Source organism: Spermophilus citellus, assembly GCF_964194105.1.
Source record: "Spermophilus citellus genome assembly, chromosome: 5".
NCBI classification, from domain to species: domain Eukaryota; kingdom Metazoa; phylum Chordata; class Mammalia; order Rodentia; family Sciuridae; genus Spermophilus; species Spermophilus citellus.
Genome location: NC_138186.1, coordinates 148,223,138 through 148,246,384, shown reverse-complemented (window position 1 = coordinate 148,246,384; position 23,247 = coordinate 148,223,138). Strand labels below are relative to the sequence as shown.

Sequence of the window (23,247 nt, the reverse complement as noted above, 5' to 3'; positions counted from 1 at the left end):
TAGAATTCATCTGAGATGGGAACACAGTCACCAGAGGAAGATCTGAGATCGTTCCAATTTCCATGCACATCAAAGTTACACAAAACTCAGGGCCAAAACAGCCATCTAAATTTTTATTTCAAACTGCAAATATACCACTGACACCAGAATTCAGGTGGCTCCGACACTTCCTTTTTATTATGCCACTGTTTTTCTTTCTCCATGATTCTGTAAGAAACCTGACACTAGTTAGGCTAACTCAAGAAGGAAAAAAAAAAAAAAAAAAAAAAGATGACTCATAAACCACACTGGAGATAAACCAAGAAATAAGAAAAATTGATCTCTATTCAAAAGAATGACAATGGTGAAAAACTGTACTCATCAGGGGGCTAAGCAGGATTTAAATTTTTAAAAGAACAAAACATGGAGAGTCTGATAAGGTCTACCAGCTGCTCCTATTCTCTCTTACTGTGTCATATGATGTTTATGTCCCTGCCCCACCTCCTCCTGCTGCCTCCTTGTGCTTGTGGGCTGTGTGTGTTTATATGTGTGTGTGTGTGTGTGTGTGTGGTTTCTCTCAGCCCTGTAAGAATGCCACCCGCCTGCCTGCTCCTGCTGTTGCTGCGGCTCTGACTTGCTTTTTTGCTCCCTCTTTCCTCTCTCCTCTCTTCCTGCTTAGCTCCTTGCCTTCTGGTAAGTGTGACAAACACTCCCCCAGGCCCTGTGAGAAGATAGATGAAGGGTGTGGTTTGTGGTGTTCCAAACTTGCAGCTTTGAGACTGCCAGTGAACTGTTGAAGAACTTTCCATTGTTGTATTTGAATAATTAAAATGTGTGGCTCAGGAAGGCATGGTGTGTGGGATAGTTTGCTGGGACTGCCTGTACAAGTGAAAAATTCTCAGAGGAGGGTGAAAGCCCATAAAGTTTATAGAAGATAAAATTTAGAAATAATTTCTTTGTTGTAAAATACGTTACTATAAAAAGGATCATTTAAAAGTAATAAAATTTTTTGACTATGTTTTCACAAAGGCCTCTTTAGGGATTAAGTTGTCCTGTGGCTTACAATGACTCAAGTATTCTGTTTTAAAATGCATATGGAATAGGAGTCTAAAGTTAAATATCCACAGAACTAAGTATTAAAAACCTCAGTGACTATGGTATCTGGTAAATGAATAAATCAAATACAAACAAAACACTTGCATATAGTCTAATCACAGTAAAATTATATGGACAGAGTTTTAAAGTAATTGCCTTAAACTTTGATTTGGTTTATTTTAGATTTATCTCATCCTAGAATAATCTCCCCAACACTTGAAATGCCACATATGGCTTTAAACTAGCAAATGTTTACTATTTCAATTGATTTAAAAATTATTTTCTTGGGTTTCAAGGATGAATTGCTAAATGCCATGATTCATTTTTAGAAGAACTTAAAATAGCTCTGGCTGGACAGCAGGTGCTATGTGTATCTCTCCAAGATTAGGAGGCACAAGTTATATATAGATGAATGTGCATCCTAAGTGGAGGTCAGGATAAAAAAAAAAAAATCCAGTGACAAGACAATGAAGCTGTTCGCTGCATAATTTGATGAACTTGCTTCCTTCTAAGTTAATGTGTATTTGGTGAGAGCCATAGGTGGGTGGTAATGTCTGTGCACTGAAATTTCCCCTCCCATTGTCATCCAAGCATTTGATGTCTACTCACCTAAGAATAGGAGAAGGAAGCTGTGCTGTTTAGAGAATAGTATGTTTTTGTTTTTATTTTCTTGCCAACAGAATAGCAAAACTTGTGAATTGTGAGAATCTTGCCATAGTTTTATACTGCTAATTATCATCTTCATTATTAAATATCATTTACAAATAAAAAACACCACAGCTTAAAGGACTAAGTTAAATTTATTGCAACCCTAAAAATAATAGTGGCCAGAATCTCTAGAATCTTCAGCCCACTCTTTCATGCCTGTTCCCGAACAGCCCATATTATATCTGAATTATTTTTCCAGTTCATCTCTTCCCTGTTTATCATGCACTGCTATTTCTTTAAAAACATTACATTTTCCTAGAGCTTCATGACTTAGTAAATAATGTTGTAATTTATTTTCTTCTTTAAAAAAAAAGTCAAATTTTTAGAGTTGAATAATGCCGCCGTCTGGCTGGGCACAGAATCTTGAGCCACTCAAGCAGGAACAAAACTTTATTTTTGAAAATGCCGCCAATCCGCGTATGCGCCCAACAAGCCAGCCGGTCCACCCACGCAGTCGGGTCTACCGACCCGGGGCCGGACCTCCCCCGGAATTCCCTCCTACTATCCTTCCCCAACCAATGGGAACTCTCCAGGAGTCCCATAACATGAGTCCCGTAGCAGGCCAAGGTGAACAGCAGGAGTCCAATTTCCATATGAATGTAAATCTTAACATAATCATATCATCTCAATGGCTAGCTGGCGTCACCTTACAACCGAAAGTGCCATGCATCATATTATTTGCTTGTGGCTCCTAGCAGAATAAGAGGAAATTGCAGAAATGTAAGAAATTAACAATATAGGCATTATTATGTTTCCATATTATTTGGTTTAGGTATACCTTCCCTCCTTCCCTTTCTTATTCCAAAAGCAATGCTAGTTTGATCCTCCAAAAGTGTTTTGTTGATTGATAACTGCATGCTGCTCATCTGGGAAAAAGCATATACTAGAAAACCAAGAAATATCTCCTATAGTAGCGTAGTGATGCATTTACATCAAAGCATACTAATCAAATCTTGACTTACAAATCAAAATAGAGTTTAGGGATATTATTATTATGAATGATTTTAATAAGAACAATGGCTCTTGACAATTTTAACTTTGAAGGAAAACATATATATCCTGTATCTTCAATGATTGTAACTCTATACAGAATTATATAAGAAAATCATGATACAAATTGGCCTAAGCAAAATGTCAAATAATACAAAAATCAACAGCACAAATTAATCAGTTAATATCAATAATAAGGGATGCTACAGAAAATTGTAGATTAAACAAAAAATATGTGGGTAATGTGACTTGATTTGAAAAGGGCTTCCCATTGTTTCTACTTTACTAATTGTGATATCAATAGTTTATTAAAGTACAGTCATTAAATCTTAGAAAACATATTAATTGGTACCTATTTGGGAAGTATCCTGCCCATTAATATGTAACTGGATTAATAAGTAAAACCTAACTGTCCTTACCACTAGACACTACTTCCAGTATGGAGACTAATCACTCTGAACAGCTCTCAACTGAAGAGTCAACTCTGCCAGGAGACAGTTCATCATCACCTAATCAAAATGGCCTGGGGAAGCAAAACGGTCAGGATTCCTCAACCTCGCTCCAAGAACCAGAGCAGGCAACAAGTGTGCACCCTGTAAAGGGAGCTCAAGATATCTCCGAAGAGTTGAATCGACAACTGGAAGACATTATTAACTTGTATGGATCTGCTGCCAGTACAATAGGAAAAGAAGGCTCTGCCAAAACACAGGAGCAGCCTGAAAATGCAGAGGCACCTGACAATGAGGATGGGGACTGTGAGGAAACCAATGAAGAGGCCGAAAGAGAACCCCTTGCTTCTGAAGAACCATCCATAGTCAAAGAACCTGTTGGCAATAAAGAGCAAAAATTGGAAAAGAAAATCCTAAAAGGATTAGGCAAGTACTTATATTCTAATACATGACTTTTATTTATTCCTAAAACAGGGTACTTCCTTCAACCTTTATTAAAAGCCACATCTCATATTTGGATTACTAGAATACCTTCCATCAGAGTTTCCTAAAGTTTCTAGTCACTTCCCTTCAATAGAGCACAAGGAAATTTTTCAACACATTACATATCTACTCTCTGTCTCAATGGCTTCCTATTGCTTGCAGGGAGAAAACCAAAATTTATAACATATTTTTTTGAGGCCCTAATTGTCTAACTCCAAGCAGTCCCAGCTTTACCTCACATACCTCTGCTCCTCTTCAGCATCCTCTACCTGAATATTGTGACCCTGTTACCACTCTCCCTGCAATCATTCTGATCTTCTCTTTCAAAGAATTGAATGCCATGTTCTATTCCCCAAGGGACTGTACATATCCCAATTTTATTTACCTAAAAATCTCTACACATTCCTCACTGCCACCCCAATTCAGCCATTTGGGCACTTGACTCGTACTCATCATTCAATTCACCACTAAAATGGCATTTCCTTAGCCAAACACTAGATAATTCTTAACTGTTTTGGGTCTTTACAGTACTATGTATCTTTCCATCATAGCTTTCATCTGTATTTGAAATGATTTTTTAAATTATCTGCTTAATGTATTTCCTCCTTACTAGATCTTTGTCTCAAAAGCAGTGTCTCAAGAGGGTGTATGTGTATTTGATGTCACTGGATGCATATTCCATAGAACAGAGGATGACACATTTTAAGTTCAATAGATATTTGTTATAAGAATGAATGAATGAATGAATGAGAAAGAAATTGTTTAAAGCAAAACTAGTGGAGTCTAGATATAAGCAAAATATTAAAATATAGATAGGTTTGTATATACAATGAGTGTCAATTAAATCACTTAGTAGTATGTGTTCCATTATTATATAAAATATTTCTCACTGCATAGAATTCACCAGAAATGTTATCAATTGCATTTGTCAACAACTGCAGAAAATATATACTTGAACTCTTATTAATTCTTTTGTTCAATGAATATTTATTTCTTAATGCCTGGTCTTTATGAGGCACAGTGAGAGGTACACAAAAATATATAAGCCATGGCCTTTTGGTCAAGGATATTTAGGTATAGAGAGGAAAGCAGACATGTAGACTAATTGTTACATAGGATAAGTGCAAAATCAGGGAAAGGAAATATTTTTTGAAGAGCACAAAGGATTGATAGTACCTAAGATAGCTGTGAACGAAGAATAAGAGTGATAATTTTATAGCTATGTACTGAAAGAACGATACTGCACATGGAAAGTCCCTCTTCCTGTCTTCCCTGGTGAATTTCACTGGAACACTTCCTACAAATGCCACCTCTTATGCCGTGCCCAGGTAGAATTAGCCTCACTTTCCTTAATTTGCCACTAATCTGCAGCAATTATTTGCTTATTTTTTTTTTTAAAGAGAGAGAGAGAGAATTTTTTAATATTTATTTTTTAGTTTTCAGCGGACACAACATCTTTGTTTTTGTATGTGGTGCTGAGGATCGAACCCGGGCCGCACGCATGCCAGGCGAGCGCACCACAGCTTGAGCCACATCCCCAGCCCCAACTATTTGCTTATATATCTGCCTTCTATACTAGATGGATAACCTATCAATAAAGGTGATGACATCTTATTCATTTCTAGAAGATAGTGTGTACAGAGTAAAAGGATACAGACACTGGAGTTAGAAATGGGTTCAAACTCCAATAACAAATTATTATCTGCAAACTTAAAAGTAAATCTCCATTGCAGTAGGATCTCCTTGATGATTGAACCCATTGTTGCAAAGCTTTCAAGAAGTGCTAAAAGATACATTCTAATGACAGACTTGATCCACTCACCATAAAGATGAAAAGTATCCAGAAAAATACCTTTAAAATAGCTTCAAGTTCCAAAGTACAAGGTGGAAAGAATTCCAGTGTCTTTAGAAAATAGGGAAATATAATAAAATTACACTGTGGTATAGAGCAGATTTTTCTTTCTCTAATCAGAACATCTTAGACATGTCCCTTTGCATTAGTCATTGTTAAAGTTTCCATAAAACCGTATCCAAAATCTCATCCCAGAGTTGAACAATTTCAAGTATTCCTAAACAGAATGGTTTTTAACCATTTGTTTTATCATCCTAAAACTTACATAGGAATCCATGTGTGTGTCTTGTATTGATGGAAAAACATGAATAGGGATAAAATTCAAGGTAACCAATTTGGGCTTCTTCTTTCTATTCCATGAGTTATTTCATAATTTGTTTTAATCTTACAATTACCAAATAATCAGAATGCTTTTGTTTTTTATTTTTAGTATAAGAAAAATTCTGTTTCTCTAGTACTGCACTGTCTACAAGTTACCAAGTTCCGAATGAATGTGTTTGACTAGAATCAATGTTTGTGACTCAGAGACACACTCTAATCACCCTTGTGGAGCTAAGCACTTTTCTGTGCCATCCCATTCAACATCATTTGCATGTTTTGTCAAACACAGTACTATTTTTGTTAGTAAATTAAGACACTTTTAGGCAAACCTATACTAATAATAACCACTTTAAACTTATTTCAGTTATTTATTTTAGGAGATTTCTTGACTGCTTATCAATTAAATGACGCTGCATTTTTTCTACATCAATGGTTTTTCAAACTTAACTTTGCATTAGAACCAAATGAAGAATTGGTCAAAATTCTGAGATTTAGAACTGGTAGGTCCAATGTGAGGGCCAAGGCACCATGACAATTTTGACACAAGTAGATGTAGAAGCAATGTTGCTATGGCTCCAGAAAGGGATTCCTCTACCCTATTGGAGAAAACAAAGTTCTGGCTGTAGTCTTCTTCTAGAACCTTTTTGTTAAAAGTTCTTTAAAAAATATTTTTATTACTTATAGATGGACACATGTCTTTATTTTATTTATTTTTTATATGGTACTAAGAATCGAACCAGTGCCTCACACATGCTAGGCAAGTGCTCTACCATGGAGCCACAACCCCAGCCCTATTAAAACTTCTTTTTAATTAAGCATTCAATGCATACTTAAAGATCTACCCTTAAACTTTGCTTTCATTCTTAATTAAAGTCTTTAACTATAATATTATCAGGTATTAGTTGCTTTATTGGTAGTTTTGACACACTGAAATGTCCTGACTCCATAATTCAAAATTTTCCAAAGTATATTATTGAGGATATATGAGTTTTCAGACAAAATTAAACAGTTTCCTCAATGCCAGAATTTTCTGATCTCCGATATACACATACACAATGAAAATCCCAAATAGTGATGGGCACAGATTCCATCATTTCCTAAACTTATTAAACCAGCAAGACCTTTTTACCCCAGGACACCCTGAGTAAGTTGGAAATGTGTCTAAAGCCAAACATAAAGGACTTGCTTTTCCCATAGAGGATGCTTATTCTCCACAGTCAATGCACCCACACTAAAGCAGTTGGGGAGCATTTAAAAATTCCTTTAGCTGGTAGAATTTCTTTCTCTTGGGCATCCAAAGAAAAAGAAACAAACAAACAAATAAACAAAAAGATTCCCCATTATATGGTACTATGTTAAAGTTTCCACAAGTGTCTTGTTAACATCTAAAGTATCCCCCATGCTTCCCCACCCCACCCTTCAGGGTCACAGTGATTTAGTAATCATTTCTTTGACAACCTTACATGGACTGCAAAAGTACCACAAAATAATAAGATTAAGACAATCATAATATATAATATACCTTCTAATACTTTGGTTATAACTGACTGACTAGGAAGTCATAGATTTGAAGTATAAACCTGGGAGAAAAACAAAGCTGATACACAGGTCCATTCTGAGCTCAGAATCCATCTAGTCAACTAATTTTATACACAGGGAAATTAAAATGCAGAGAGTTTAAGAGTCTGACAAAAAAAAAAGTTACTCTAGGACTAAACTCAGAATCCATTGAGTTAACCCACTAATCTTATAAACAAGAAAATTGAGGGTATAAAAAATGAAAAGAAAGGTTGCTCAACAATGACAGAGTCAATTTTAGAACTCATGTCTCCTCTTTTTAGTCCAGTGTGAATTTAATTACATTATCCTTCCTATTCTCTAGATATATGAAGCTTATTCCCTTGAAAAGATATGCATAGATGCTCAGTAATTATTTGTCTTACATATGTTATTTTAAAAATTATATTATTAGGGACAATTAATATTGAAATGTCAATTTGGGTCTAACATTGAAAGAATGTTTATAATATTACTGTTGTAAGTTTTGATCACAACATATGGAAACCAGGAAGAGGACAAAAAGGCACACAAATATGTATTCAAGACAAAATTTTGGTCCCAAAGATCAAAAAAATAATTTTGGAAAAGACAAAACATAGTTTTGGAAGTTTGAATACGTCAAATCTACATAAGTTGTCCACTATATTTAGTATAAACAATCATTACTATGCTAGAAGTTCAGGAAAAATTCTGACCCACATTGCTACAGCTGGTTCAGTTGTCTTAATTTAAGATTTTTAATTTCTTTGATGTGAAAATAATACCTTCAGATTCCAGTACAATTGTGCCAGTGACCACAGCCACATGTGACACTCTAGCTGCACAGGTGGTTCAACCTTCATGTAGACTTCTATCCAACCTAGCATTTTCTTTGTTAGGATTTTCCTGCTCCTTAATTTTAATTTTTATGTTTCCTCTTGGTGCATATTAATTACATAGAATAGTGGGTTTTATTGTGGCAAAACAGAGCCTTTTGTAGTGTGGTAGCCATATGCCTTCCCCAGCTGTAATGGGGAAGAAGTAAAGCTTGCTGTGGAATGACACATCAAAGAGGAGGCAGGTGATCCCCCTCCTGATACGATGTTTCACAGTCAAGTCAGTTGTTTTTGCCCTGAATCTAACTGTGTCAGCAAATGACCCTGTTTCCATGGGAATGTAATTATAGCTTTTATTAGAGGATAAGCAATTCTCTAGCTATCCCCCTCTTCCTCTGTTATGCACACAACATCCTAGTCAAACAAAAACAATTCAAGTTTAAAACCTAAAGTCTCTGATGTCACAAATTTATAAATTGGACACATACTCTATCTCAAATTTGTTGAATTTTTTGTTTTTGTTAAAGGTGTATTTGTTTTTTCAAAGGTGTATTGATATATCTGAATGTTAACCTTCTATACAAAATAATGACTTTTAGAGCAGAAAGGACCTTAATGAATACAAAGGTTAAATAAACAATATTAACAATAGACTGTCTGTACAGCTACTGAAAACAAAACCTTAGCTAAGGAGAGAGATTCTTAATTGGGGAGACAGAACCACTGGACTCACTCAATTTTTTCTAACTCCACCAAATAAAACAAGTAATGATTTCATATGTCAGTACTCAAAATGAGAGGTGTCCCAGCATACACTGAAAGTCACAGGTGAGAATAAGACCTGTCTTTCCTCTAGTTGTAGTATTCACATGATACCAGTGTGAGATAGTTGGCTTTGTTTTATCCTATTATTATCAATGTTTACTGAGCAGTTGCCATTGGCCAAACACTGCTAGGCCTGATCCACTGTAATCACTTGCCTTTAATGAGTAACAATAACCCGGAGAGTAGTTGCTCAATTTACTGGTCTAAAGTCAAGGTGCAGATCATCCCAGAAGCTAGAGGAGTAACTGAAATCATGCATCCAGTAAGGGTGGGGCAGCAGTGACTATCAATTGCAAAGGAAAGCATCATGCCACAGGCTATAAATGAGGAGATGAGAGGCCCCACTCACGCACACCTTCTCCCTTGTCTTAGGCTATGTCTCTAATCTGAATTAATTCACTGGGCAAAGACAGATAAAAACTAATGGCTGGGAATGAGGTCATTTTTCTTTATTTCAAAAGAATTTTCTTTTATTTCTCTGGGTTTCCCTAGAATCCAAATTCCCCATTGCAGTACAGTGATTTAGAACAAGAAGAGTAACCTTGGATTCAAGCCTTGGTCATGCCAGCACTAATTATAAATTTTGTTTTTTTTTCTGAGTCTTAGATACTTTATCTATAAAAGTAAACCAGTTAGTCTGGATAGTCTTTGAAGTTTCTTCTAGACCTAAAATTCTTAAATTGCATGTAAGGTTGCCAGATTAAGTAAATAAAAATAAAAAAAGCCCAATAAACTTTGAATTTCAGGTTAACAGTTAATAATTTTTTAGTACATATTCCATGCCCATAGTTCCTCTTGGCAACCCTAATTCCATCACACATTTGCCTGTCCGGTATGGAAGCAGATATTCTAGCCAAGATGAAATGTCGGTTTTTGAGGAATAGGTTGTCAAAATTGGTTAACATTCTAGTGTGAATTTGTGTCAGAAAACATGGGCTCTATTGGATGGTTTGACTACCCCACTTTGAAAACCCTGAGAATGCCTGTTAAATAATCATGGACAGATTAGTTTTAAAATGTAGCACCAAGTCCAATTGTGAGCAGAAAATGAAACTGCCATCAGAGATTAATAAGGCCTGGGTGGGGCAAAGGAAGCCCTGAGAAGCCCAAGTCCAGAATCATGGAGACAAAAAAAGAACTGTGGAAAAGTTCTTCCATGTTTCGAATGTTTTCCTTTTATATTGATCTTATTCTGTTTGGTGGGATATATGATTAGAGTTTACATTATATATGATAGAATATATGATCATAGAACAGGTTTGTGAGCAAATAGAGGAGAAAGGGATACTAAAAGAATATGGACGGGGATCAGTAAATGAGCACACTACACTGTCAAGTTTCTCTGCTTTTAATTTTAATTTTAGCAATTCCATGTGTTGATACTGGCCTTTTCATGCTAACCAGGAATTTTGACTTGTTGTTTTGCTTCTTATGAAAGTAGGAAAATAGGTGATTTATTCTTTCATAAGTCAGTATTTTGATACATAATGTGTCTTTTGAATATTAAGAATACAAGGCAGAAAGTAACAAGAATGAATTCTTAAGATGAAAATTTGGGCATTATTCTTACAGCAAACATTGAGAGTTTACCACGACATGAACTTGTAGCAGCATTTTTCATAAACTTTTCAGCTAATCATAATCCTCACTCTATGAGGTAGGTGTCATCTTTTTGTATAGGAAAAGGAGGCTGAGGCAGGAGGATCATGAGTTCAAGCCAGCCTCAGCAATAGTGGGCACTAAGCAACTCAGTGAGACCCTCTGTCTAAATAAAACCCAAAATAGGGCTGGGGATGTAGCTCAGTAGTCAGGTGCCCTTGAGTTTAATCCCCAATATCTCCCCCCCACCAAGAAAGAAAGAAAATTGTATCTGAGGTTTAGAAAGGTTAGTAACTTGGTCAATGTTGGTAGTAACTTGCAAGTAACCAATCTGAGATACCAGTCCACATCAACTAACTACAAGCTCAACACTTATTTTTTAAGTAACACTCCTCTATGCCCTTTTTTAAGGTAAAGAAGCCAAATTGCTAATGCAAAATCTGAACAAGCTACAGACACCTGAAGAAAAGCTTGATTTTTTACTCAAGAAGTATGCTGAATTGGTAAGATCTTTGATTGACTCTTTTTTTTTTTGATCAGCAATATCAAAACTAAAATTCATAAAAGAAGAATTTTTTAAGGAAAAGAAAAATTGATAAATAACAGTAAAAGAAAGAAAAAGGATAGAATCAGAATCTACCTTCACCTATGTGCATAATTTTGGGAATGAGAGAAAAGTACAGATAATTGAAAATCATGGATATTTTTAAGTTCTTTTAAACTTTAGAATAAAGCAGAAATATACTCAACATAAGGATAATTAAATCTTAGACTATTATTCAGTCATATCTCCAAGGAACAAAGGAAGGAAGGCAGAGAGTTGAATTAATGCTACCCCTCAGTTTATGGCACACTCTTGTCTGGTATGGCTCATTTCTCTATTTCTCCTTCTTCTCTCCTCCCCTACAATAGCAAAGTAATCGTTCCATGAGAATTGTTCTGTGTCTACTTCCAGGTCCTCCCCTGGCAGCCTTCCTCTCAACAGGGCCCCAGAATCAAGGGAAGCCAAACCAAGTTATGTAAGAGTTGTTGAATGGGCATCTTCTTCTCAGGCTTTAAAACTGGCCAATAAAAGAAAAGAGGAGGGCTCAGTGAGGGCAATATCTCTAGTTTCAATAAGAAACTAGAAAGAAATAGATTCCGGCTGCCCCTTCAACTTACCTACTCATACCAAGGCCATTCTTGTTTGGTTTCTAGAGCCCCGTTCTGTACTTGGCTTTACTGGGTTGAATTCTGAATCAGCACAGGATGTCACTTACAGTGCTGCATTACCACAGTAGTGTATTGGAGAAGAATCACTTCTCCAGCCTGACCAAGATTCCTCCACAAGTCAGGGTTGTTCACCTTGGCCCCAACGACCACCTGAACCCACTCATCTTCCTAGTCAAGCAGTCATCTCCGCAGAGGTTATTTGCTAGGAAATCTAACTCAATTCAAACCTTAATTACTATACTTTGGCATTTGTTTATTCTCCTATAACAAACTTTAAAACTCCAAATATCATTCCCAGAAAAAGTGAGTAAGGAAAAAATTTGCTCTCCAAAATTCATTACATTTCTTTTTCAGGATGGAAAAAACATGAAGAATTTTAATTTTTTACTTGGAGAAGAAAGCCTATTTCCTTGCTCATTAATTTGGATATTAATGTAGAAAACATCTGAAATATCATTGTTAACATGGAATAAATCATAAATTTCAAAGCTCTGAATCAAACTGACACTTTAGTTCACTCATCCTTATAGCCTGAATCCTGTAATATTATCCACCATTGTATTCATTAATAAATAAGGGTAAGTTCATTAATAAATAAGGACACATGACTAAATTAAGAAATGGCCTAAGAAAAACAGTTTCTGCAAGTTTTTTTTTAACTTTTAGGTAGTTAAAACAACATCATTAAAGCAATTCTAATTTAGCATTTGGTATTAATTTTACTTTTTTAAAAGAGAGAGAGATTGCAGATAAAATTCTATATGCCTGTTACGATTGTACAGAAAAACCATGCTTAGGTGCATTGTTAAATCACAAAACCCAACATTTAGCTAAGGTTGACTTAGTTGCAATATGTTTACTTTCATTTATTAAGAAGTTCCATGCATTCATATGCATTCACATAAATCTGAATTATTTCAATAAAATTATCCACATACTAATTTTTTTAAAAAAGATCAGAAAGTTAAGAGATTTTATATTAAAAAGAAGTTTCACTTAGATCAAAGTAAAATATATTTAAATTTTAGATTTGTATGATCTTGCAGTATAACTAAAATGGTAAATAGTCAATGAGTGAGCACAAATCATCTCTTTTCCAGCTTAAAAAATACATGCAGGGTACCTTCCTTCTGACACTCACATAAAGCCACATAGGACAGTGTTCTCCAAATGGGAAGTTTTGTCCATCAAGGGACAACAGGCATCTGTCTGAATATAGACTTGAAAGTCAAAGTGGGATGGAATTATTAGCATATAGTGCACAGGGGCCAAGGATGGTACTAAACCACCTACAATGGACAAGATATTGCCCAATAAAAAATTATGTGGATCATTGTGTCAATAGTGATGAAGCTGAGAAGCCCTGTAATATGATTTAACCTTTAAAAGGTAGTCTAAATCATAATGGTGTTAACAATAATAACAATATATAAGTTTAAAGGAAGAATATGTCATTTAAAATTTAAATATAAGCATGAGAAATTTCACCACTGTCTAATAACAATGGTGTGACCTGAAAGAACAACATCTATTCTGTAAACAGAAGTTTAGCATGAGAAACATAATAGAAGATCACTGCCTTTCTAAGGCGGCAATCAGTATTTTTAGTAGCATGGCTCTTGTGTTTTTCCAATGCTAATTCCCACTACTAAGTAGAAATTGCACATGAGTATGAAGGTAGAATATCAAATACACATATCTTTGGCTTAACTGAGGGTTTATATATAGTTATTTCAATGTAGGAGGAGAAAGGGAGGAAAAATCAAAATGTAAACCGAAGAAATTGTGATAGAGTGCTGTTCATGTAGCTCAGAAAACACAAATGTCTTTTCAAAAGAGGGAAACTGAGGCACAGATCATGGCTTGTGTGAAATTTGTACCCATTTGTGTCAAGCTCTTTGAGACACCAGGAACAGCTGGGGTCTAGAAGCACCAAGGGCTCTCCAGGGCTTTTCCTTTCTGCTAGCCAACAAGGTCATTATTAGGACTAGTACCTTCCTAGCTTAAACTCTATTCAGACCCTAAGAGAACTGAGTCTAACTAAGCAATGATCTTTAGAAAAAGGGATGCTGCTTCAACATGACCATACCAATGGTCAGTTTCAGATTGACATTCCTAGAATCCTCCTAAAATCTGCTAGTCAGTCTCTCTCTCTCTCTCTCTCTCTCTCTCTCTGGTGCTGGGGATTGAACCCAGGGCCTTGTGCTTGTGAGACAAGCCCTCAACCAATTGAGCTAGTCTCTTTCTGGTAGCTTGTAGAGTTTGGTCCCCATACTCCTCCACTGAGATAGGATTCCAAAATAATGCTTCCAGATTTTGCAAATAAAAATTTAGTGCACACAGTTAAATTTACATTTCATTTGTAACATTTTTTTTTTTTTGCAAAAGTGTATCCCACCAGTTTTTGGGATATATTTATACTAAAAATTTATTCCTTATTCATCTGAAATTTAAATGTAACTGAGTGTCCTGTATTTCACCTGTCAACCCTATCTAAAATTTTACCATTCCAAGATGAAAAGAACAGGGATAAACTGGTTTCATTTCACAAGCCACTCCTGGTAGTTTAGTTGTAGTTTCTAGAGGGGCGTGAGAAGAGCTTACCTGGGTTCGCAAATAACACGCACCATGATGTGTTTTCCACAGGCATGGAGTGGGTGAGCATGGATGGGTGGGGAGCAGGGTAAATTACAGAAACTTGCCTTTCATGCTGTTGAGCTGTGCACTGGCTATTCCCAGTGCTATGGTGGAAAACTGTCAGTCCTTAGGTGGTTGTGTAAGGGTCTGGTGAAGCGTCGGAGAAAGAGACCACAAAGAGACTGACTTATACAAATACAGAAGGGGATTTATTGGGGACCCATTCCATTCCAGTGCGCTGGGGCTCCCGGCTCACTCAAGAAGGGAGAGCAGCCAAGAACCCCGAGCAGAGGTCAAGCAGTGCTTAAGTACACTTTTTGGGGAGGGTGGAGGCTTTGCATACATCAGGACAAATCATCATGAGGCATGGGAAAATCAAACAACAATTCTTAAACTTGATTAGTACATTCATTGGCGAGAACAGGTCGGGCGGGGGTGATTGGTCACTCCTAAGGGGGGGGGGGTACACATTCAAACTGATTGGTTCGGGCCCTGTATGCTTATGTGACAAACTGCACAGGGCCCTAGGCTAAATGGCCAGTAGGGCGTTGTCTTAACTATCTCAGGAATTTCAGGTTCTGGGTGTAGCAGAGGAACTTAACAATACCTGGTCTTTCACTTTTTAATTCAGGCTTTGCAGCTTAGAAGCAGCTTTACAATGCCTGGTCCTTTACATTTTAACTCAGGCTTTGCAGCTTAGAAACTTTACCCTTTCAGTTGAGGGATACTTTCTATTCTCCTCCTTCCTACACTCAAAGTCCAAAGTTATAAAGAAGACAACTTTATCTTCTACTTACCAGAAGACTACTTTTCTCTTTCCTATTTTAAAAATAGCACTGGAAGTTTGTTTTGTGAAAAATGAAACATAATCCAAGTAGACAAACTGTTGACCATTGTACGAATACAGGTTTTGCTATGAATTCTGCCAGTTTCCAGATTCTGAGATATGTCTTTCTATCTTGTCTCTGGCATCACTAAATAAACTCAAGAAAAATATTTTTAGACCTACCAAAAAAATTCAAAGTAAAAAGATACTACTAATTGTAATGTAAAACATAAATATGCTCTAAAAACTATATCTACAGATATTACAAAGGCAACATTTGTGAAGTTCATGTGTTTCCAGAGGGACAGATAATAGCAAAAAAAAAAAAAAAAGTTTCTGAACAACCACAGAATGGTCTCTAGATTTTATCCTTTTCTATCAACTGCAAAGCATTCTTACCCAGTTTCTATTATTTTCTTTCTCATGCGTATCCCCATGCCTAGCTGGATGAACATCGCACAGAGCAAAAGAAGTTAAAGGTCCTACAAAAGAAACAGATGCAAATCCAGAAAGAAAATGATCAATTACAAAGTGAACATAGCAGAGCTATCCTGGCTCGGAGCAAACTGGAGAGTCTGTGCCGAGAGCTGCAGAGACACAATAAGACACTGAAGGTACGTGTCACACTGGCTTAGGAAAAAAAAAAAGAAAAAAGAATGACACACTTTCTTGCAGGCTACATTGACATGGGCAGTTACTACTACTTGTGAAAAGAGCATGAGTCTTAGAATCAGAGCAGTATGTTCAAATACTGGCTCTGCCATTTGATCGCTTATGACCTCCAATAAGTTATTTTACCTCCCTGTGCTTGTTTCCTCACCCATAAAATGGTGATTATCCCAGCTTCACCATGTGTTTGGGGAAAAATTAGATCCTATGTGTGTGGTGCTCACAGACGTAACACAGTGCAGACCCTTAATAAGTGCTATTTCCCTTACCTTCTTATTAGGTTGAGTATTTTTTTGTTGATATTGTTTTATTTTGTTTTGTTTTGGGGGGGGGTAGTCCAAGATTACTTTAAAATATTTGTAAAAATTCTTCATTTTATTTTATAATGAATTCTGCATGACATGAGATAAATAGACACAAATCTAGTTGATACAATAAAGTGAGATTGAGAGCCAAAATGTCAACAGAGAAAAGAAGATACTTGGAAAAACGCTGAGGCTCTCTGGATTTAATTATTCAATCTCAAAATAATAGACTGATTGCTTTCCTCAGACTTCATGGGTTTCAATAATTACAGCATAAGCCCCTAGCAGTGTGATTAATTCGATTATGTGCAGACACTTCCTCCATTCAATAAACCACGATGCAGGGCTCTCACGATGATAGTACTGTCTGTACCCACATTTCCCTTTCCAGAGGAAAATCCCAAAGCAGTTAACAAATGGTAATTAATTAGACACCAATGTTCCTGTGAGGTAGTTATTATTAAGTGTGTTTTAAAGGAGATACCTTAAGAACTAAAGACATAAAAATCCTTGTTTAGTTTGCACAATGAGTTGGGGGGGTGGGGGAAGGAAAGACTAGTTGTTCGGTGTACTCCAAATTGTTTTTGATACCTGGAAATGGAAGTCCAGTGTGATGAACTCTTAACTCTCAAATGACAAGTCTGAGGAGATGAGCTTCTGGCATCTTTTCAATGATTGAACTAGGACTATCAGAAACCTAAAATAGATGGGGGCCTGGAGATGGGAACATTATCCTAGGTTTGATCAGCTTTTTCACTGCTGTGACTAAAACACCTGACAAAAACAATTGTAGAGTGGGGTAAACTTTATTTGGGAACTCACAACTTCAGAGGTCTCAGTGCATAGGAGGCTGGCTCCATTCCTCAGGGCTCAAGGTAAGACAGCACCGCATGCCAGATGAATGTGGCAGAGGAAAGCAGCTTACATGATGATCAGGAAGCAGAGAGAGACTCCACTCACCAGACACAAAATATATCCCTCAAAGGTACACCACCTGCCAATAACCCACTTACTCCAGCCACTCCCCACCTGCCTGCAGTTATTACTCAGTTAATCCCATCAGGGGACTAATTCACAGATTGGGTTAAGAATCTCACAATCATTCTCCTCTAAATCTTTTGTAGTCCAGGTAAAGTGCCTGGGTTCAATCCCTAGTTCAAAAAAAAAAAATACTGCAAAGAGGTATAATTAAACCTCTTCTTGCATTGTCTCACACATGAGCTTTTGGAGGACACCTTATATCCAAACCATAACAATCTTCAAGTCAATATATGTATTCCAGTGATAGTATTCTGTGTTTACATTAATTCTTCCAATTTACAGTACAGTCATGTAATGAGGAGATACAACTAAATCAGATAAGGTGAAGAAACGTATCAAGAAAGAGATTAAAAGAGAGAATTATCTGGCTTGGACCCTCTGGGGAACATTCAAAGGCAGAATGATAGAATAACAGAAACCCCTAGAGGAATGCCTGCACACCCTCAGTCATGGCTTACAATCATGGACAATAAAATTACATACTTTTATTATGCCAGGAGTTGTGCTAAGTGTTGTATGTCTGTTCTTTTATTTGATCTTCACCAATAATGCTGTGAAAGTTAATATCTCCACTGAGGAAGAAACTGAGACTCAGCAATCCAAATCAGTTGTCCAAGGTCATGAATATTTTCAGTGCCAAAATCAGGATGCAGATTCAAAATATTTTCTAACTTCCCTTCTGATTTTTTCTTTAACCTCTAGGTTACTTACAAGTATTGTTTAATTTATATAGCCCATCATAATGTCTATCTTGATGAACATACTATGAGTACTGAATGTTAATATAGCATTCCTTAGGTAACCATTAAGTTTAGGTCATTTATGTCTTTTCTGAATTTTTGTCCCATTGCTGAGCAATAGTTGTCAAAAATCTACTCTGTGGAATTGTCTTCTACTTTTAACTTTATTCTTTCTTCATGTGTCTCAAAGAATTATATTAGATATATACACATTTATGAATATTTTGTCTCCTTGATAAATCGACCACTTTAACATTAGAAAATGTCCTTTGGTAATAATCTTCATCTTGATATTTATATTATCTGATATCAATATAGCCACTCAGGTGTTCTTTGTTTTCCAGGGATATCTCTTTTCATTCCTGTATTTTCAACTTGGGTCTATAAATTAAAGTACATATCTTATAGATACTATGTAGTTGTAGGTACCATGCTTCTTTTCATTCATTACTTTAATTAAAGTAATGGTCCATTAACATATAATGTAAATACTGATGTGGCTGGATAAATTTGTAGACACCATTGTATTATTTGTTTAGTACTTGCCACCTATCTTCTGTTCCTCTTATCTTTCTCTACCTTCCTTTGGATGATTTGAATATTCTTGAAAACATTTTCATTTATCTCTTGTGTTTTTTAATTATAACTTTTTTCAGTATTTTGTTGTTGTTGTTCCTAGAACTGGGGATTAAACCCAGGCACTTTACCTGAACTACACCCCTTTTAATTTTTTTATTTTGAGATAGAGTTTCACTAAGTTGTCCAGACTGGCCTTGAACTTGTAATCTTCCTCACCTCAGTTTCCAGAGTAGGTATGATTACAGGCATGCAACACTGTGCCCAGTTTCTTTGCACTTATCTTCAGTACTTGCTCTGTAATTACAATCTACACTTTTAACTTTTTATAGTCTGCCTGAATAATATGTAGAAACACTGCAACTAAATATGTCTATTTACTTTCACTATGTTAAGCTATGATATATATATATATATATATATATATATATATACACATACACACATTATATACATTTATAAAGCCCATGAGACAATGTTATAATTTTATTTTAACCATCGTATATATTCCTTTAAAAGTTAAAGGCAAAAACTGTCTTTTTTCTTTACTTAGACATTTACCATTCTTGTCTTTCTGTCTATTATCACTTTCTTTCAGCCTGAAGAACTCCTTCACTACTCGTTATAGTATAATCTTATTAGCAATCAATTCTCTTAGTCTTTTATGTTTAAAAATGTTTTGTTATTGTTGTTGTTGTTATTTTTATCATTGAAGACAGTGTTCATTGGATATAGAATTCAGTGTTGATAAGATTTGTTCATGTTTTTTTTTTTAATTTCATCCTTACTTAACTGTTCTACTGTACTCTAGCCTCCATTAATTTCTGATGTAAATCAATAATAATTTGGGTTGTTTTTCCCTTACATGTGATATGTCACTTTTATCAGGCTACTTTCACAGTCTTTCTGTTGCTATTTGGTTTTAAGAACTTTAACCACTTTATGTCTGGGAGTGGTTTTCCTCATATATATCGGGTGTGATATTTGCTGAGTTTTTTTGTATATATATATTTTTTCCTCACAAAATTTGGGTATTTTTCAGTCACTATCTCTTCTAATATTTTTGCTACTCCATTCTCTCTCTTTCACTCTCTCACCCTTCTCTTTCTCATCTCCTCTTTTTCCTCCTCCTGCCCCTCCTCTGTCTCCCTCCCTTTTGAGATCAGTTTCATGGGTGTTAGAGCACTTGATATTGTCCCACAGGTCTTTGAGTCTCTTTTCTCTTTTATCTCCAGATTACATGTTTCTAATGATCTATCTTCATATTCACTGATTCTTTCCTTTGTCCATTTCTATTCTATAAATCCATCCAGTTACTTTTAAATTTCAGATTTAATAATTTTTAATTTCAGAATTTCTGCTTGGTTCTTTTTATAAATTATTGTTCTCAACTGAGGTTTTCCATTTTTTTAAATTCATTGTGATAGTGTTATGTCTTCAAGCATAGTCTTAATACTTGCTTTAAAATTTTCCCCTGCTCATTCTCTATCAGAGTCATTATAGAACAGGCCTACTCTGATTGTTGTTTCTTTTGAGAAAGAGTCACTTTTTTCTTGGTTTTTCATGTAAGCCATTGTCAATTGTATCCTGGATATTGTGACTAATATTGTAAAGAGTCTGGATTCTACTATACTCCTATGAAGAATGTAAATTATTTTTTAACTAATTAATTTGGTCAGAATCAAAACATACTTTTGCCTCTTGGACAGCAACTAAAATTTAATTTTAGTTCTTTTTTCCTTAGCTAGATTGCTTTAATTCTATCCTGCACATGTATACTTCAGAGTCAGTCAGAGATCTGGGCAGTGTTTATTTACAGAATTTAGGGTTGTCCCTCTCTATTCCCTGGGAATCTCCTTCTTACCTTTCAGTGGCTATAGTTGCTCAGAACTCTTCATTCCTGCAGACCCGAAAGATGGTATGTTGTCTTTCTCTGGAAGTTTTTCCTATCTCATTTTGCTGTCAACTACAGTCTTCCCTCAAGCTTACAGTTATAATAACTATGAAACTAAGATTATATACAAAATTTTTACCCTCCAGTACCTTTAAGTAGTTGTTTCTTGCATTTTGCCCAGAGTTTGTAGTTGGTATCTGTAGAAGATTCAACTTGGTTTGAGTTTCCCTGACCAAAATAATGAGACAGCCTCAGTACTTGAATCTAAATTTTATGTAGTAAAGCTTGGGAAGACATAGAAAGAGAATGTATAACCAGGTCTTTCTACCACTATAAATTTGAACTTTTACTATTTTTTATTAAAATTGCTTCTCTGCCATATGTGGTTGTGCCTGCCTATAACCCCAGTTACTTGGGAGGCTAAGGCAGGAAGATCACAAGTTTGAGGCCAGCCTGAGCAACTTACTGAGACCCTGTCTCAAAATAAAGTAAAATAAAAAGGGATAGGAATGTAGCTCAGTAGTAGAGTGCTTGCCTAGCCTGAGTGAGAACCTGGGTTCAATCCCCGCACTGAAAAAAAAAATCCTTCTTCAGTGAATTAAACACACACATAAAACCTCATAATTTAGAATAATTTTGAAAAGACCAGTAAAACTCTGAGACATGATCTTGTTTCCATAAAATACTACCTAAGTTTAAAGCAGTAAACCTAAGTCTCAAACTATATTGAAAACTTCTTAGTAAGAGATGAATGCTTTAAGGAACATGATTTAGGTAAAGAAATAAGTAGCACTTGTTGTCAGCATTTTGCAGAATTTTAATATGAAAAGGACTATAGGAATCAACTAGTCAAAGCTACTCAGATGTCTGTACATAAATTAATCATTTATTAATTCATTAAATAAACATTTATTATATATCTATGGATTATGTACCAGGCATGGCACTAGTTCTAAGATACACAATGAGGCCTACAAAGTTTGTTTCAGGCTTTGTCCCTCAAATTTGTTTGTGTAAGAGTAAAAGAAATTGAAGTTAAAGTGTAAAAGACCCGGCATTGGGCTGGGGATGTGGCTCAAGCGGTAGCGCGCTCGCCTGGCATGCGTGCGGCCCGGGTTCGATCCTCAGCACCACATACCAACAAAGATGTTGTGTCTGCCGAGAACTAAAAAATAAGAAATATTAAAAAATTCTCTCTCTCTCTCTCTCTCTCTCTCTCTCTCTCTCTCTCTCTCTCTCTCTCTCTCCTCTTTCACTCTCTCTTAAAAAAAAAAAAAAAAAAAAAGACCGGGCATTGTAAAGTTTCCAAGCTGCAGGGCCTGAGTTAAAAAGTGAAGGACCAGGTATTGTTAAATTCCTCTGTTAGGACAATACCCGAACTGCCCAGTAAATATTCCTCCTGATCCTCTGGCTGTTTAATAACTAAGGGCTCTGAGTAGCCCAGCACATAGGCATCAGGCCCCAAAACCAATCAGTTTGAATGTGTACCCCGCTTAGAAGTGACCAGCCTGTTCCCACCAATGAATGTACTAATCAAGTCTAAGAATTATTGTTTGATTTTCCCTCAGTGTATGGTGATTTGTTAAAGGAGACTATGATGTGTATGCAAAGCCCCCGCCGTCCCCAAAAAGTGTACTTAAGCATTGTTCAACCCCTGCTCTGGGCTGCTCTCCTTTCCTGAGTGGGCACGGAGCCCCAGCATGCTGGTTCAATAAATCCCCTTCTGCCAATTGCATGAGTGGTCTCTTGGTGGTCTCTTTCTCCGACGCTTCGCCGGACCCTTACAGTTTGTACTATTGATTTTCACTTCAAAAAATGTGCTTAAGGGCTGGGGATGTGGCTCAAGCGGTAGCGCGCTCGCCTGGCATGCGTGAGGCCCGGGTTCGATCCTCAGCACCACATACCAACAAAGATGTTGTGTCCGCTGAGAACTAAAAAATAAATATTAAAAATTCTCTCTCTCTCTCTCTCTCTCTCTCTCCTCTCTCACTCTCTCTAAAAAAAAATTTTTAAAAAAATGTGCTTAATAAAGAAAGAAAAGTTTGTCTAAGTCACTGTTCAAATGACTGAAAATTATTAATCAATGAAAAACTCAAATTTTAAAAGATTTCCTAGATTTACTTTTGTCTCATTGAAGAACAATATAATACAAAAATGCAAGATGCCATTTGTGGAGTGCTATGATGTTTTGACATGGGTTTAATGCACTTTCAGTAGCCATCTTCTGGGAAAAACTCAAGAATTCTGGGGTAGTCTGGGATGGTTCTTTCATTTACTCATTCATTTGTGGAATGAATATGGCTGGGATATTTATAAATGCAAATGAATTCTGATCATTGTCTTTAGTTCTATAATTCAAAGCTTATTGACTTGTAAATATATAAGGAGCAATGAGGTGACAATCACTATTATATGTATATTCAACTGCTCTTAACTGACAGTCATAATCATTTTCAGTAAAATACATATAGTAAACATTAGTATATAAAACTCAGGGAAGTCATATCTCAGATGATTAATTTCTTCAGATTAGGAAGTACAAATATATTCTACAATATCCCTGAGAAGTTGTTGCTTGATACAGGTTTATGATGTGGATAAATTATTATTCAGATGGCTATATTAGAGTTAGGAAATGTGTTAATATTGTAAAAGAAAGATGAAATGAATT

At 35.9% G+C, this 23,247-nt stretch overlaps 1 protein-coding gene across 1 annotated transcript in view; it reads left to right on the top strand.

Moving 5' to 3' along the window:
* The first annotated feature begins 513 nt into the window (after positions 1–513).
* TXLNB (taxilin beta) overlaps positions 514–23,247 on the top strand; it is a 45,207-nt gene continuing 22,473 nt past the window's right edge. Inside the window, exons 1-4 of the mRNA XM_081293785.1 lie at positions 514–672; positions 3,198–3,647; positions 11,088–11,179; positions 15,795–15,965. Coding sequence (XP_081149911.1) covers positions 525–672; positions 3,198–3,647; positions 11,088–11,179; positions 15,795–15,965 — 861 coding nt within the window. The 5' untranslated portion in view covers positions 514–524. The remainder of the gene's footprint in view (positions 673–3,197; positions 3,648–11,087; positions 11,180–15,794; positions 15,966–23,247) is intronic.